Source organism: Bradysia coprophila, unplaced genomic scaffold (genome assembly GCF_014529535.1).
Source record: "Bradysia coprophila strain Holo2 unplaced genomic scaffold, BU_Bcop_v1 contig_358, whole genome shotgun sequence".
NCBI classification, from domain to species: domain Eukaryota; kingdom Metazoa; phylum Arthropoda; class Insecta; order Diptera; family Sciaridae; genus Bradysia; species Bradysia coprophila.
The window spans coordinates 6,666,150-6,682,340 of record NW_023503616.1 but is presented as its reverse complement, the minus strand read 5'-3'; the positions used below and the strand labels follow the sequence as shown (position 1 = coordinate 6,682,340).

The window sequence follows — 16,191 nt, the reverse complement described above, 5'->3', positions numbered from 1 at the left end:
CTTATACTATCCAAAGTAACAGTAAAATTATAAAAACGTCGTTGTCGTTGGATTAACAAACCAAATAATTCGTCCCGTTCATTTACTCTTGATGCTAACACAGCCGTTTGAAAACTTCAATCAAAATATTTTGCTCAAATTCGACCATTTAATCCGTTAATAGCGATTCGTTTAGGTTACAGTGAAAATTTGCGAGTGTAAAATTAGCATTAAAACTTAGCGAGAACTTCCTTCGATAACAACGACATTGCAGCCCAACAAACCTCGACCGCTCCATATTTGTGGTACCAAGCACAGTTCATTGACCTTATTATCGCGTTGAACTCGAATGAGTATCCTTTCATTTTGACGATGCTTAACGATTTCGCTTATTTGGGTCAATTCTCTGAAATTGGATGCATTCAACGATCCAAACTCGATGATTTCATCATTGAACCGGATACCCTGAAAAGGAAAATTTATTATTTGGCACAATTCCAGCAAAATTTACGGTTTTTGTTTCTACATACAGCTGCTTCGGCAGGACTTCCGGGACTCACGAAATTGACTAAAAAAATATTTGGATTAGTTTGGTGTGTGTAAAATTGCCGAAGAGCTCACCCCTAACGAAAGGATTCAAGGGAGTTTCAACTACTTCCATGTCATCCGAATTGGAGCGAAAAGATGCGGCCTTGGGTCCGCTAGGCCCACTACTAGTGGATTCTGCATGGAAAGCTTAACAATAAGACAAGAAAATAAAATTGGTTTTTTGGCACGGCTCGTTATACAAAGACTCTATTGCGCACCTACCTTCAAGACCTTTTTCGATTTCTTTCATCAAAGATTTCAAATCATTCTGCAAAGTGTTTATTTGATGTCTAGCATGACGAACTTGATAGACATCGATATCATTACGCGGGTAACCATCGGCATCTATCAGTGATTCTCTCATGCCAATATTATTGTTCTGCAAAATGAGTTTGCAAAAAACGATCAATATTGTTGTCGCATTTATAGAAGACGATAGAGAGAAGCGATAGACATTAACACTTACCACAGCCAAAATTTGGCCAAAGCTGTTAATATTTTGCTCGAGCTGATTCTTCTTCTCGATCAGATTGAGTACAAAATCCTTTTTTGAAAATTGTGGAACACCCATCCTGATGTCACTTAAATTTACGAGAAACAAATATGAAACGTAAAATATAGGACTGAAAAAGTAAGTGTATTGACAGATCTGACAGATTATCAAATACAAAAAAGTCATTTAAATCCCAGCCTTATAAACGTTTGGTGTTTAAATGAAGGACAGAGAGGTGATGTTGGCGATTGGGAAGAGTCCAGATGTTCAGTCCATTCAGTTCTTTTCAGAGAGATGATAATGCAGATATGAGGTAGAAATCAATGAAAGTATAAACCAGGTATGGTCTATTCATATAAACCGGAGGACATAGCGATTTCATATAAAGAAACTCATCTCTCATGAGAGGTGAGTTTCTTTTTATATGAAATCGCTATGTCCTCGGCTCTATACAAAGTTTGACGTTAGACCATACCTTGTGTTGACATTCATTGGTAGAAATCTGTTAAGATCTCACTGAGATTTCAATTACAAACTATGTTCAGGTTTTGAAAGATAGAAAATTGTGCCATCAGTTTTCTACAAGCCCCATATTGTATTTCTTCGCTGTCAAAGTCTATAGTCGTTAGAAGCGCACTTCAAGCAAATGCTTGAAATTAGTTGCCTCAGTCCAAAAATTGAGATTTTATTTCAATGTAAGTCTGTACTAATGCTGCAATAAACATATATTTAGATTTGAAAATTCAAACAATTTATTCATCAAACTTTTGGTCTTTTGCACTGAAAATCTAGTGGATTTGAATAAGGATATTTTATGTTTTATAACACAGTTTTATTCAAATCCACTTTATTTTCAGTGTTTTGATTATATTGATTGATTATTATTGATTAAGGAAAAAATTTCTCGCTTGAAAACGGAATGCTCAAAGTTTCAAACATGGAAAGACTTATAGTGGTAACATCTAAAAACTTATAAATTATAGGGATGGGAGGCGTTCAAAATTATCGATAATATCAATCGAAAGAAATTATCGATAATCGATTAATCATATCGTTATCGATAATTTAATAATTATCGATAATTATCAAAATATCGAAATTCGATAATTATCAAAATATCGATATTTTGATATTTATCTGAAAATTCATGATAATATACCGATATATCGGAATATATCGATAAATATCGGATTTTCGGACCGAAATATCGATATATCGAATTATCGATATCTTGATAATTATCAAAATATCAATAATTATCGATTATCGATATTTTTTTGATAATTTTCGATAAAAAAAGTCGATAATTATCGATTATCGATAATTGATAATTATCGATAATCATTTTCATTATCGCCCATGCCTAATAAATTACTCCTCACGCAAAAAAAAAGTCGTACAGATAAAACGTACATTTCGACGATGAGACCAATGGTTGAGCTATCAGTACAATGTACGAATAAAACGTATATTGGAAATTTCGCATTTTTTTTAATTTTTCTAGAAATAATGTTACTATATTTCGTCCTTTGCCCACTTTACAGATGTGAGATCGATTACTTTATATAAAACAAAGTGCTGGGTTTCTCAAACGCGAATGAAAAAAAAAAAAACATTGTCACTGGCGTGAATTGAACTCGGGACCTCTCGATCTTGAGTCAGTGACTTTCGCACTGAGCTAACTAGTTGTTGAGTTACGAACAGTTTACTTTGAAGAGTTCTTTTGTTTGTCATTTTCTTTTAAACATAGTAGAAAAAGGATGTAGTTTAGACGCAGTAAACTGATCTCATCATAAGAATGCAATTTTGGTGGATTTCGTTTGTTTCTTTCGTTTTATTTGTTCCACGCGTGTTCCACCACATAGAAGTAGCGTTTGCCTTTACGCTTCTTCAATTCCACACGTTTGTGAGTGAAACGACACTCTTTACGCTTCTTTTGTTGACAACATGTGGAACGCTGTGGAACAATTAAAATTGTAGAATGCTAACGAATTGCAAACTTAATGCTTAGTTTCCTCTTACCAAAAAAAGTACTCCGTGTGAGAGACAAAATTGAATTTTTTCAATTTTTCTTTGTTTATTTGACAGTTTGCTCTCTCACGGCGCTCTAACGGCTCTCTCACGGCGTACTTTTTTTAAGTGGAATGGGCACTTAAATTGAGTTGAGTTTAGCAACATTCAGGCAAATATTTTCTGATGATTAAACATTAAATTTCAGGCTCCCAAAAGAAGTCGAGTTTTCAAACTTTAAAAAATAATTATTATTGATAATTTATGAAATTTTCGCCACATGTTCCTTTAAAAATATAATGTACAGTTCATCTAGAACACATGATCATAGGATTCTCGGTAGATTTGTACATTTTATTATGCAATTGTAGCTATAGATCTGTTCCAAGGCCATACGAATTGTCAAATTTCATCCATAGACAACAGAACCTAAACAATTGCTCATGAAAAATGAGCTGTCACTATATATACGGGGCCTTAAAATTTCAGCGAAAAGCCAAGGTTATGTCGTCTATGGATGAAATCGTCGTGGTTCAGGTTGTCAAAGTTCGCGTTTACAGTTATTTGGAACAAACCTATTGAGCTAGAAAATCTGAGTACTTTTAAGCCAATATAATGACTGGTGAGACCGAATCCAAATATGTATTCTTGTTCTGAAATTTTCGAGTAAGTTAGAGTTGTTAAGGTCGGATGTGGTTGCAGTAATTATATTTTTTTAGGCTCCAAGAGATTGAAGGTTTTAATCAAAAATAGATCCGATTTTTTAGCCGCAACGCATCCATTTGTCAAGTCGGAATTCAATCATCACTTTTTTTAGATGTCGGATTTGGGCTTGTTGATTGGCAATGGCAACTCCGAATCCGATCAGAAACTTGTGAAAGTATAATGGTCTCATCAAAGGCCAGAGTTCAAAATTAAATACGCGTGATAAAATTAAATAATAGAATTCCATTTCCTACGCATTATAAGAACCTCTTTTTCTTGGATGAACTCTCATGGTTCTATTGGCAAGAAATTGATTTTCCGCGGTAATATTAAAATGAACGTTAAAATCGCGTTACATCTTTACGTCGACTTTTTTTAAAACATTGGTCGTTTCAAAGCAATCCAACAGCTTAGAAACCAAACGAGCAATACGAAAATACAACAATTAATTGAAATGAATATTTAAATCGAATTGTTCTTTTAAATAATTTGTGAAACAATTCAGATATAACTTTTGACATCAACACCAAACATAATATTATTGTACGTCTTACATGTACACCATCCTACGTCTTAAACGTAAATCATGCTACGGCTAAAACGTACATTTCGACGATGAGACCAATGGTTGAGTTATCAGTACATTTAACGTATTATCTGTACATTTTTCGTTTTATGCGTACATCACTACGTCTAGTACGTAGAATGTACGTCTAAAATGTAGATTTTGTACGTCTTGAACGTACATCCGAAATTTCCTTTCTTTGCGTGCTCCGTGATTTTAGCACTCTTTATTTGAGTTTACAAAAACGGATTTTTTTTAGCCGTCAGTGAGTTATTTTCGAAGTAGCTAGATATTTTTCAGAGTTTGGTGGGTTATTTGCGAGAGAGCGAGATTTGTTGGAGTTATGGGCGAGACAACAAGACTTTTATAAGTTATTCGGAAGACATGTCAGATGCAATTTCTGTGAGTGCAGTGTAACACTTTCACCAACCATCAAAACAAGTCCTGGTCCATTTACTCAGGTCAGCACCTCTAGAACCAATGAACCCACTTTAGTTATTTTTTCGCCCTAATCGATATGTGGTACTCGATAATTTTCCGTCCGAATAGCTGAGTAAAAAGTTTAGTATACGGATGAGTTAAGTCTATTCAGGGTTTTATCTCTCCACACTGCCATCGGATATAAACAACCAATTTTCTAGTGGGATTCCTATATTATATTAATTTTTCATATTTCCAGCCTCAAATCAAATCAAACTGGCTTAAACGATCATAAAGAAATATTTTTATTCGCGTTTTGTACACACAAGAAATTTTTTAAACCGACTCTTTTCTGATTCTGTTTTACTTGAGTTTATGATTTCTTCATATAAAAATACATACAAAATTCACAAAAAACCAGTAAACAACGAAACAGAAAATGTGTCGGTTTTCAAAATTCCGCGAGTGTATGATGGGCGTGGGGTAATTTGGTACACGGTGCTAAAAGAACGCATTTTGTAAAAGGAGTCATTAAGTCGATGACATGGCTAAAAAGCTTTTGCAGCAATAAACTTGCGTGTGCGAGATTATCCGATACCGTATGATGATGTAAGGAAAAATTTGTGAAATTGACCTACATTTGAGCAATGAACGTCAACACAAGGTATGGTCGAATGTCATACTTTGTATGGAGCGGAGGACACAGCGATTTCATATAAGCAAACTCGCATCTCATGAGAGGTACGAAATATCAAATTATTTCCCGAGTGTAGTATGACGTTTTCCGGTACGAATGAGGGAAAGACGTTTCCCTAAGGACGAAAAGTCCATTTTCCCTCCATAGTAAAGGAAAATTCATTTCTTTACGATTCATCGTGCGATGACGGTTTTGAATGACTATCCATGACTATTGAACAATTTTCATATGGTTAATGTGAAGTTTGAATTTTTTCAAGTTAATTGATGTGTTTTGTCTATTTCAGTTGTCCTGCGCCTGTTGTTCGTACCTCGACAGGAAATGGATTTTATCAGCACCAGTCCTAAGATTCCCTTACGAGCGAAGCGATCCTGTCTTGGTACGAAAAACACATTTTTTGTTTGTTATTTTTTTCCGAAGTAAAAGTAGGAAGGGTCATTTTCTTAGTAAACAAGCGTCAAACGTAAGGGCCTAAAAGATTAAAATTTAATTCCTATAGGGATTACACATTTTGGGGATAAGTTCAAGTAATCTGAGGTCCAAATTTTTATCTGTGATGACACCATCCGCCACCAGTTCGAAATAATTCGCTCCATTTTGGTATTGTCGGTAATGATGTAAAACATAATACCGCTGAATTTATTATAAAGATATTAGATTGTGGTTTTGAGCAAGGTTTTGAAAGAACTGGTTAAGACAACTCTGAGTTGATCACGAAGGCGGTGACACACAATTGCGAAGGCTGCGTAGATTATATGTAAAATACAAATTTTGAATTTTCGAGAAAAATATTTTCTTTAAGTTGATTTCTCACACTATCTGTTTATAAAATTTGGTGTCACCCGCCTTCGTGGTTGTCTTAACCTGTTCTTTCAGAACTTTGGTTTTGAGCATTATTTCATAGGACCCACAGGACTCTCAATGATTGATGCTGTCGACAAGTCACTCTGTCACTTCACCAAACAATATTTTCATGGACAATGTGATCGAAAGTTGTTTTGATTTTTAAATTTCGTATCTCAAAAGACCGACTCGAAGGCAGTGCCATCACTGATTTTTTCGGTAGGGACGATAGCAATTTCCACAATCTGACAGTCAGGTTTGCATGAAAATCCAATTGTTTTCTTGCTATTATGTTGGATGTTCATACAAGCCTGACTGTCAAAAATATGTTTTGTCTGGTATCAAACATTTTGTATATGGAATTTCAACCTAACAAAACCGAGAAATATACTGGTGCGTTCGAAGTGTCACCAACTAATGCACCTCTAACGCCTCTAACTGTTAGTGGTGTACAGTGGTATCTAGTTTCCCAAAGATGGCGAAAATTTTTCTCAAACAAAAAAGTGTGTGAAGCCTAAAACTTAAATTTCTATATTAGTCTACTGCAATATCTCTTTTTAAATTGTGATTTTCGATTATTTTATTTAGTTAAAATTTCAATATAGACCGTACTGGTGAGTAGACACAATGGAACAATGTGAAAATCAAGACAATTCGATTTGTTAAAATGTCATCGCTGTCGGACTGCATTATTACATATCTTCACATTATTGTTGTTGGTGTTTTGACATGAATAAACTTTTTGAATTGGATTGCAAATTCTTAAGTGTACATTACGTGTGTGTTGCTAAGTGTTAGTGTTTAATGCTACTGTTTTCGAAAGGTTTTCCTCATAATTTACAAACATAAAAAGGATTATTACTAAACATTCTAGTTGACGATGGCGAACCATCAATACTATCAAGTGATGGACATTGACGAACTGAAGAGGGTCTGTCCGAATTTAAATTTCGACAATTGTCAATTAGTTATGGGAGATTCACCAGTGATTCAGTTAGGCTCACAAGAACAGCTAGTTTTAAACGATGGAAGTATAATTTATCAACAGCCTCAACAGCATAACCAAATCGCGCAACAGTACATAATTCAGGAAGAGGATATTCAAACTGACGGAAGCTTCGCCAGTCATGCTGGCCAGGTATGTAACTGGAATAGGATAATTACGTCCATTTATATTGGTTGCAGTAGCCGAAATTTTTTGGGAAGAATAAAGCGGAAAAGAATGTCGATTTTCTGTTCTGTTTTTGTTCAATTGTAATTTGTCTGGCTAGCTTGCTAGCACCGGTTTTGTGATCGTATGCCGCACAACGATTATTCTACATTCATTTCCCTTTACAGATTTTTTTCGCTACCGACTCCATCGACATGAATCAACAACAAATTAACGAAGTTCAACATAATCTTCAAGCGGCTCTAATCGAACCGTCTCAACATATTCAAAACGAAACCGTTCAACAGCAAATGGTTATGCATTATCAAACAGCACCCCAGTCACAACAACAAATTATTGTTGAACATTCGCCACCGCCACAGCCATCTCAGCATCATGTCATTGTGCAGCAAAATCTTCCGACTCATCAACAGGCCATGAACCAACAAGCGATGCACCAATCGCAACCGATTGTAATTAGTCCGCCTCAGCAAACTGTTGTACGACAACCATATACGGTCTACAGTCATACGCAGAAGCGCGTTTATCAAACTGTTCCACAGCAAAGTAAGTTTTTTGATTGTTCAGTAAATGCAGTTCGAGAGGCTCAACCGTTACTTGTTATTATAGATGTGCAAATGAGAACAGTGCCTATTATTGACCAGCCACAACAGCAACCACAACGAATTCTTCAAATGGGTCAACCCATTCAAAAGTCCGTTCCGCGGCTAGTCGCACCGCAGCATGTTACAACCGTTCAGTCGAATCCAATGCCACGAGTAAGGGCCACTCGTCCGCGACTTACCACTAACATTCAACAGACACCGCGGATGGTCACTCAATCACAAGTGCGCGTAAGTGTAACACAACCATAGCCAGTTCACAGCCGGCAAACTTTCTTTTCATTAACATTAAATTCTCCAATTAACAGCCACGTCAAGTGAATGCCGGACTAATACGGCAAACCAATGCAGCAGGACAACAAACTCAACGTATAGTTCAAAATATTCACCCCATTAGACCTCAGCACCAATATCGACCACAAAATCAGATACAGCAGCAACAGCAGCGATTTACAACTCCGGCTCTCCAGCGCATTGGCACGGTAACTACAAGAATGGCAACGCCAAATGCACCATCAATTGCAGTGACGAAAAAGGCAATAAATGTTCAGCCAAAAGTAGCGACCATTCAAAGCAGCATAAAACCACAGTACGTTACGGAAACTAAATCGTCAAGTACTTCGACTGACATAAATGAATTGGACGATTTGGAAAACAGCATAACTGCTGCCAAAATTCATAAAACACCGCCTGAACCACCACCAGCACCTGCTCAAAATGTTGGTTCAAATCAATTTATCATTCAGGCGCAGCCATCAAACATCCAGACATGCCAAAAACAAAACTATCAGAATCAAAGGCCAATCAATACTCAGATTCAACAACCGTATCTCCACAATCCATCGTTAGACGATTCTCGTAAAGTGGTAACATTGCGTACAGGTGAGAGTATGCCGCTGACCGAATACAAACGTAAAATACAGGACAATCAATATCAAATGCAACCGCAACAACAGTTGCAAAATATGAATCAGACTCCAAACGGTCCAGCAATGATCAGAGGAAACAGTATTCGTGGTCGTGGCGCTGCACGGGGTGGTGCCGGACAGGCTAGAGGTTCGTACAAAAAGCAATATAGGCCACCCGTCAATCAACAACAGCTGCAACTACAAAATCAATCCGATCAATCTCAACATATCATTGAAAGCGAAGCGCGTGAAAGTGCGAAGATGTTGGTCGTTTTACAGAGTGGTGAACAAAGACTGATTACATTTACGCTTCCGAAGGAAAGTTGTACCGTTCAAGAGCTACTGGAGCAAGTTGGTGTACCATTCACCGATCATACAAACATTGAATGCGTAACTAACCCTGGAGTTAGTATCGACTATTTGGTTACAGTTGGAGTGACTTGCAGTGGCACTCCGAGCGAAATAATATCGGCTGCTGAGAATACTCTCCAGTTAAAACATCAGCAAATGCAACTGCAGCAACAACAAGTAAGTTTTAACCCAAGACAATAACTTCCTGTAGGGAAATGTTAAATTCGCCGATCACGTTGATGTCTTGTAAATTGGAATTTGAGCCCTTTCACTCTGCTCAATGTCCTCTTCATTTTCCGAGTCCATCTCTCTCTCTCTCGTAGTCACAATTTGAGAAATCTTTTAAGACAATAAATTGGAAATTTTTTCAGCAACAACATCAGTTACAACAACAACAACAATTGCAACAGCAGCAGCAACAACAACAACAACTTCAACAGCAGCAATTACAGCAACAACAACAGCAGCAGCATGTAAGTAACACTGACGGTGCTACATAATTTCAACGTTGTTAATGTTACCCTCAACCATAGGCATTTCCATGCATTACTGATTCTTTTACTGTTTTTAGTTACAGCAACAACAAATATTGCAACAAATGCAACAGCAGAAGACTGTCACGCATCCTAAGGTCGTTGAAGCTCCACAAGCAGTTGTAGCAAAACAGAAGTCTCCTGAACAGTCTAAATCTCCGCCACCGAAATTAGTGCCTGGATTTTTAGCCGTTTGCCCCAATTGTGGTCTATGCAGCATTGATCACTATCGCTGTCAACGGTTAGAATTTTTCGCCACAACTGACCCATTTAAAGTTTCTAATTCTGAAATTCCAAAACGTTTAGGTGTAAAGTGCTGTTCAAAGATGAAGTAAAGAAAATTGCATCAGCTGGCACTGATCAGTCGAATACTGCACCGACTAAAGCTAAACCGAATCCTGTACCAACGTTAGTCGTCACCGAGAAGCAAAAACGTGACATTGAATTGGTACAGAAGAAACATCAGATTACAATAGCGGAAATAAAGTGAGTATAACCTAACGTTCACGATGCCACTATATACCTTTGTGCCGAAGTGAAAAAATAAAATTTAAATAAAAATCATTTGCAAGGACTCCATTTGCCGGTCGAGGGCGCGGTGGCATGACAGCTGGAAGGGGTCGTGGTCGCCCAAAGCCGAAAGTTGAAGAACCGGTTATATTGACTTTGATCAGTGACGATGAGGAAGATGATAAGAAGGTAAAAAACGCTTGACGTGATGGGTCTTTTCGAAAAATCTAAATTATTTCTCTCTTTGATAGACGGAGACTAGTTCCGCTGGAAAACCGATGTCATTTGAACCGAAACCGGAAGAAATCAATGTGGTTGTGCAAGGTGAGTCAGTAGCAAATTCATTTTTTTTAAATACAAATTTGGAGTGGTTCAAGCTTAGGACTTGAGCGTTAATGGTAGTCAGTTTCATGATAGAGAGCGAGGGACAGATAATCACAGAAAATTATTTTGCACTCAAAAGAAAATCCTTTCGTTAAAAGATTTCCATTAAAATCCTTTAAATATTGAGAAAATTCTTGAAAACTAAAGGAGAGTACTTACGAATCGTGTAGAATGCTTGAAAGTCCTAGGAAATCAATAAAACAATCTTTCGATTCCTTGAAAATCCTTTGATCATTTTCTACTCAAAACACACGATTATCTGCCCCTCGATGGAGTATAAGTACATAAGTACATAAATCAAATATTTTGAATTGTTTTGTCGATATGCCTAAATTTGTACGAAGTGTATGATTTTCACTGCAAAAACTGCTTGGCCGCAAATTTCTTTTCTCAGAATATTGCCCACAATTACTTACACTAAACATTTCTTTTGATTTTTCTCTTCGTTAGGCCGAAAACAGACGATCAACTTTGCGTTTATGGGTTCGACAATTATGCTGCGTTTTCCATTGTTTAGCCTGTGGTGAATATCGAATTATAATGGAAAACGCAGTATAATTGTCGATACCATCAACGCAAAATTGCTTTCCGCCTTAGTCTTGCAAACATTTTTGATTTGCTCAGACCATCAAGCTATATGACAATATGTTCAGTTAAAACCATTGAAGAAGGACAGATGTTTTTCCGACCACCCAATACCACTAAAGAAGTTTAACTGGATGATTCACAAATTTTTAAAAGAACCAATTTTCGGCTGTTATTACAGAAGTTCGTGTAAAGCTATAAAATGCCAAATTTTTTATTGAACCAAAAATTTATTCTGTGCTCACCTATAAGATTTAGCATATCTATGGGTTGCGTCACCACCAATTTTACCGTTACTTTCCTAATCACTACCCCTAAACTAATGTCGAATCAAATAACAAAATTTCTGAGATTTTTCATCCAAGTCTTCTCAAGATTCAAAATTCTTGGCATACAATCTGTTGCATACGACCACAACATTTCGACCGATGTTCATCGTCTCTTTTCGTCGTCACTGTCAATAATCGTTATCTGGACTTTCCAGGACTCGTAAATTAATGAACATCAAAGAAAGTTGTTCGAATTAAAAGAATTTGAGGAATGAGTTTACTCAATTCGACACTTACTCAATTTACTCATTTTTGCATTAATGGATCGACAGTTATGCTGCGTTTTCCATTGTTTAGCATGTTATGTGGTGAATATCGATTACAATAGAAAACGCAGCGTAATTGTCAATCCCATTGAGTTGAAATTGCTAGTGTGTTTTCGGCCTTTAGTAACAATAACAAAAGCGAAACTATTAAAACAGCAACTTGAATTAGGCCTTTACGACACACGGTTTTGTAACGGAAAAACCATTTTTTGCGGAAATGAGAATCGTATGTGCAGAGTAATGTATAGTTTCCACTTTAAAAAGAGCACTTAGTTTAGCCTCCGTTTACATGACAGTTGTAAAATAGAACAAAGGAACTGTCACGTAAACGGAGTAAAAAATTGAAATAAATTCAATTTCCACTCCGTTTGCGTGACAGTTCTTTTGTTCTATTTTACAACTGTCATGTAGACGGAGGCTAAACGGAGTGCTCTTTTTAAGTGGAAACTATACTTAAAATGAATAAAATTTTCTCCGAAGAAAACAAAACTTTTGCGCCAAAATGTCAAATATGGCAACACCTATGAGCGTCATCAATTATCTTTCAGTTGCCGACACTGAACGAATTCTTTTGAACGACAGGAGCAAAATTTTTGTATGTTGAAAAAGACATTTAACCTAAAAGGCGATCCAGAAAACGATTGTTGAGATTTATTAAGTTTTGATTATTGCATTAATTAAAAATAGTTTACTATTTGAAGCACTGACAAGCAAAATGAACATGGGTTAGTGTGGAAAAATTGACTATCACGACGGCTAACGTACGGACAAAGCGAATATTGACGAAAACATTACGCAAAGTTATGTTTTCGCACATTGTCTTTCGATCCATGCAATGGATAAAATTTTCTCTCTTTTGGACACACTTTCGTCGATGTGATGGAATGTATTCGATTCGATCATTCGCACTGTCATTGTTTCGTATCAATTCCCTTGCCAATGGTTTTCTTTTTTCCGATCATTTCAGATTTTGTTCGCAAAAAAATTACGGACACCCAGAATGCGGTGGACAAGATCAGCACATCTTTTAGCGTGAAATCAATTCGTATCGGATCGTACAGATTCACACCGAAGGAAAAAGTGGTTGTTTCATCACTTGGAATGCGCATTATTGCACCGAATACGAAGCGCGAAAATGAAAACGTCATATTGGACATTCAAAAGTGTGAAATCATTAAGATTGCCTGCAATTTTAGCAATTCGGCTATTTTGTTTATTTGGACGACAAAAGGCTGTGGTACATACGTTCGTGAGGGTCTGGAAATGGTTCGGTCCAGCGAAATTTACTTTGATCCATCGGGTACATCTGATTACAACAAACGAATCATTTTACAAGTGGATAACCTTGCCGAAGAGGCCAAAGCAACGATAAAATCAATTTTTACAAATCAAATCATCGATGAAATAAATCAAGCCGATGCTGCCAAATTGCTGGAGAGAAGTACACCGAATAATCAGTTAGTCAAAAATGATTCGAATCCAAATAGCAGGTAGGTTCCTTCGTTGAACTTGTAATTCAATTTCATGTGTAGACGAACGTATCATTGAAAGGACAAAAATGAACCGACGAATTAACTAACTCCTTCAATTTCTCTCCGTTCTAGTGCTGGCGTACGACAAATTTTAATTTATCCTCCACCTCATGAAGCACCGCGTGGAATCTCAATAAATACAGAAGACTACGAATGCTTAGCTATCGATCAATATTTGAACGACGTGATCATAGACTTCTACCTTAGATACCTACAAGAAGAGCTGCTGACTAGTGAACAACGCTCTCAAACCCATATGTTTAGTCAATTTTTCTACAAGCGCTTGACCACAATGCAAACCAGAAAAACACAGACCGATGTTCGAATGAGTGCAGCTCAACGACGTCATTCACGGGTGGAAAAGTGGACGAAAGGCGTCAATATATTTGAAAAGGACTACATCATCATACCAATCAACGAGCAACAGCATTGGTTTTTAGCGATAATATGCTTCCCGGGCCTGTCTGGTCCGGTCACATACGATACTATGCAACCCGTCAAACCAGTCAAGTATGTAAAGAAAAAGGTGGCTGACCGGAAAAATGTCACATTGCAAATTGGTAATACGACAATTACGCCAGTGTCGAAACGCGAGCAAGATTCCATTTATTTGGGCGATGAGAGTGAAAAAGATGAGGCTGAAGGTGACGAAAGTGATGCACCCAGTGATGAAGAAGAGGACGAAGTGGATCCCTCATTGCAAAACATTAAACAGTAAGAAATCACAGTTGAATCAATCACAAGTCAACGCAATGCTAAACAAAATTCATTTCGTTGCAGGCCCTGCATTTTAATATTTGACTCGCTGGCTGGCACATCCAGAACACGTGTTGTAGCAACATTACGTGACTATTTAACGTGCGAATATCGAACAAAAGTTGGTGATTCCAATGGTCGAGCATTCAATAAAGATAATATGCCAAACTATACGGTTAAGGTTCCACAACAAAACAATTTCACGGATTGCGGATTGTATCTGTTGCAGTATGTGGAGCATTTTTTTATGGTGAGAATTTTTGTTTTGCTCATGTGGATTAGAAGTCGTATGCAAGTGCATCCGACAAGAAGTCAATTGTAGTGTTAACTCCCCAAATTATAAAAATATCTTTCCTCTGCTTCTTGAACTTACATAAAAACAGCCGATTCATGGGATTAAATTTTCTCCCATTTTATATTTTGTCACAGAGTCCTATCAAAGATTATCGTTTGCCAGCTATGAATAAGCAATTATCGAATTGGTTCGACGGCATCATCGTCACACGGAAGCGCGAAGATATATCCAATCTACTGAAGAAGCTCGTAGGCAAATACAATCCTGACAATTTACCATTAACAGATATTCCATTGCCGACACTAAATGGTGAGTTGACGTGGTAATTGCTTTGAGTGCAGTTCATTTTTAACGTTTTGATTTCAACCCAAAAAAAAAGGTGAGCTTATTGAAACAGAAGACGTGTATAACGAAGCAGACGATATGGCTGAATTCGAAGAAGAGGAAATTGATGAGGAAGAGGTAATGAGCGTGAGCGATGGTGAAATATTGTGCTTTATTCGAGTTGAAACTAACACTGTGGTCCATTTTCAGTGTGAAGATGGTACTAGTGCTGGAGCATCGTCGCCCGAAAAAAATTCAACCGACAGGGAAAAGACAAATGGAGCGCGGATAGAGTTCAGGCGAAAAAATGAAGATAATGCCGAACATTTAGCTGCAAAAAAACCGAAATACGATCAATTTGATGAACTGAAAAACAGCACCTAAATTTCAACCACAGCAGATTTTATGTGACAATTCAAAATTTCACAACAACATTTTTATGATTTGTTTACATTTATATATTTTCTATCCACACCTCACACTCTCCCGCATCGTAATAACAGCTGTTCCAATTGTTTTTGTTTACATTGGTCAGCTGACTCTTATGTACATAATATACCGTCTCTAAGAGATAATGTGCTAACGGTGTACACAATTGTTAAACATGTCATGCCATGTACTAACATTATTATTTACTTTGTACGTTACAATAAATTGAATTGAAATTATGAATGAAAAAACGTTTTCTCAATGAACCGTAAATGGCTATTGTTGATTCTGATGATTTTTTTTTATCTTGTTAAAATACATGCCATGACGAAACGTATGTGTACATGATTTATCGTACATGAATGTGTACATGACACCGTACATGAATGTGTACATGACAACGTACATGAATGTGTACATGACAACGTACATGGAAATACGGCGACAACATGGAACATAACCTAGAAAAAGAAATGGCTGGCCTACGACATTATTTGTGTACATGATGAACATGGTAACACACCTATACACACTCATCTACTTCCATAGCACATGTACATTTTGTACATGGCATGTAATCGTCATGGTATATGTGTAGCATTTTGTAAATAGTGTTGCCACGCAATAGAAAACATTTCACTGACGCAATTATGCGCCACCTATCCTGTCATAATTTGGTGTTATTTTGACCGGGCAATTTGAAAAATTCGGGATGTGTTATGAATGCCAATCCCTGAAGAGGCCCTGAGTAATATCGGTTCTGAAAGATACCTCTGAGTTGATCACGAAGGCAGTGGCAGCAGAATTTACTAGTGGCTCTTTTATCGACTTAGAAGAGAGGACGTTCTAAATTTTCAAAATTGCCGTTAACGTTTCTTTTGTTCTTTTGTCTTCCCCACCAGGAAGTGAATATTGT

At 36.9% G+C, this 16,191-nt stretch overlaps 2 protein-coding genes across 2 annotated transcripts; one reads left to right on the top strand and one right to left on the bottom strand.

Moving 5' to 3' along the window:
* Positions 1-137: 137 nt before the first annotated feature.
* On the bottom strand, positions 138-12,393 carry LOC119081218 (26S proteasome non-ATPase regulatory subunit 9). The gene is made up of 7 exons (XM_037189942.1): positions 12,388-12,393; positions 9,534-9,537; positions 1,034-1,187; positions 790-946; positions 601-714; positions 510-547; positions 138-444 (listed from the first exon to the last, which is right to left on the bottom strand). Exons 3-7 carry the CDS (start codon positions 1,136-1,138, stop codon positions 217-219), a joined length of 642 nt encoding a protein of 213 aa, XP_037045837.1. The 5' UTR covers positions 1,139-1,187; positions 9,534-9,537; positions 12,388-12,393; the 3' UTR covers positions 138-216.
* Positions 6,763-15,520, top strand: LOC119081210. Its single transcript, XM_037189930.1, has 15 exons — positions 6,763-7,438; positions 7,639-8,017; positions 8,081-8,304; positions 8,382-9,509; positions 9,704-9,805; positions 9,904-10,106; positions 10,172-10,351; positions 10,438-10,564; positions 10,627-10,699; positions 12,907-13,429; positions 13,544-14,185; positions 14,252-14,477; positions 14,657-14,831; positions 14,902-14,984; positions 15,057-15,520. The coding sequence occupies exons 1-15, from the start codon at positions 7,181-7,183 to the stop codon at positions 15,228-15,230; spliced, it is 4,497 nt and encodes a 1,498-aa protein (XP_037045825.1). The 5' UTR covers positions 6,763-7,180; the 3' UTR covers positions 15,231-15,520.
* Positions 15,521-16,191: the final 671 nt, after the last annotated feature.

Coding starts and splice junctions, on each gene's coding strand:
- LOC119081218 (XM_037189942.1), bottom strand. CDS start 1,138: ATGGGTGTTCCACAATTTTCAAAAAAGGATTTTGTACTCAATCTGATC. Junction 548..600: donor CTTGAATCCTTTCGTTAGGG/GTGAGCTCTTCG, acceptor ATATTTTTTTAG/TCAATTTCGTGAGTCCCGGA. Junction 445..509: donor GAAGTCCTGCCGAAGCAGCT/GTATGTAGAAAC, acceptor TTTCCTTTTCAG/GGTATCCGGTTCAATGATGA.
- LOC119081210 (XM_037189930.1), top strand. CDS start 7,181: ATGGCGAACCATCAATACTATCAAGTGATGGACATTGACGAACTGAAG. Junction 14,186..14,251: donor TCATTGCAAAACATTAAACA/GTAAGAAATCAC, acceptor ATTTCGTTGCAG/GCCCTGCATTTTAATATTTG. Junction 14,478..14,656: donor ATGTGGAGCATTTTTTTATG/GTGAGAATTTTT, acceptor ATTTTGTCACAG/AGTCCTATCAAAGATTATCG.